Source organism: Egretta garzetta, unplaced genomic scaffold, assembly GCF_000687185.1.
Source record: "Egretta garzetta isolate BGI_Z169 unplaced genomic scaffold, ASM68718v1 scaffold100, whole genome shotgun sequence".
Taxonomy (NCBI): Eukaryota; Metazoa; Chordata; class Aves; order Pelecaniformes; family Ardeidae; genus Egretta; species Egretta garzetta.
Window position 1 is genome coordinate 1664028 of NW_009258265.1, and position 1230 is coordinate 1665257.

The window sequence follows — 1230 nt, forward strand, 5'->3', positions numbered from 1 at the left end:
CAGGGTCCCCTGCTGAGAATCTGTGATGGGCCAGGTCCGAGGAGTCCAAGAAGCCGGAGGAGCTCAGGTAGCCATCTGTCTCACAGTCAGCTGCAGAGGAGCGCTCGTATGAGCATGGCCGGAGCCCCCTCCCCAGCTTGCACCCCCTGGAAACAGCTTTGGGACGTCCCCCCCACCTCCCACCCCGAGTCACCCTGTTGTCCCCCCACCCAGTGCCTACGCACAGGTGGCTGAGGAGTAACTGGTGTGCCGGTAGGAGAAGTGCTGGTCAGCCTCTGGCTCCTCGGGCTCTGGGGGGAAGGTGCTGCTGAAGACGGAGTCCCCGGAGCCAGGGGTGGCTGCGGCAGGAGCAGCAGGTGGCAGCGGGGACTTGAGCTCCTCCAGCAGCCGCAGGACACCCGGTGGCTGCTCTGGCTCCACAGGCAACGGCATGTCCTGGGCACGCTTCAGCTTCTCCCGCTTGCGCTTGATGGCGACTACACGGTCCCGCACCGCCTTGGCCACCAGCTTGTAGTCGGCCTCGCAGACAAAGCCCAGGACCACCTGCAGTGCAGGGGGGGGGCCTCGTCACATCAGGGTGCAGTGACCACCCTGGTGCTTAGGGTCCCTCCACCCCTGCACCCACCATCTCCTGGGCCACCTCCTCCGCCACGTCCTTGTAGAGCTCGAAGAGGAACTCGATGGCGTTGTTGTCCTTGTACTTGCCGTGCAGCTTCTTCGTGTCGTCCATGCGCAGCCAGAGCTTCAGCCCAGACTTGATGCCATCGTCCTCCTCGGCCAGCTCCACATGCACCCCCGTGTCCTCCTGGAAGAAGGAGTGCTCCAGCAGGTCCTGGATGGTGTACCTGCGGGGAGCACAGCTCAGCACAGGGCCAGGGGCCGGAGAGGGTGGTTCTGCTGCCCGGGGTTCTGCTCCCACCCACCTTTCATTCTTGTCCATGCGGATGCAGCCCTCGATGATCTCCTTCAGCTCCGGAACCTTCACCTTGTAGAAGCTGCTGGGCTTCAGGCCCTGGGGACAACAGGCATCAGCCCCTCCTGTGCCACACCGTGCCACAGCGCCAGGTTTCCAGGGCCCTGGGGCTGAACCCAGGCTCTGCAGGGCCACAGGGCCCCGGGATGCCCCCCAGGCAGCCAGGGCCCCGCAGCCCCTGGCACCCTCAGGCACAGCACTGCTGGCAGCAGGGGACACGTGGGGACAGGGATCCCAGCCGAGGGCCCTGCTGGCCC

At 65.8% G+C, this 1230-nt stretch overlaps 1 protein-coding gene across 1 annotated transcript in view; it reads right to left on the reverse strand.

The window, feature by feature from the left end:
* WNK4 (WNK lysine deficient protein kinase 4) overlaps window positions 1-1230 on the reverse strand; it is a 7149-nt gene that overhangs the window by 4294 nt on the left and 1625 nt on the right. The window contains exons 4-7 of the mRNA XM_035903347.1: window positions 924-1049; window positions 626-845; window positions 225-543; window positions 2-90 (exon numbers count right to left, since the gene is read on the reverse strand). Coding sequence (XP_035759240.1) covers window positions 2-90; window positions 225-543; window positions 626-845; window positions 924-1049 — 754 coding nt within the window. The remainder of the gene's footprint in view (window position 1; window positions 91-224; window positions 544-625; window positions 846-923; window positions 1050-1230) is intronic.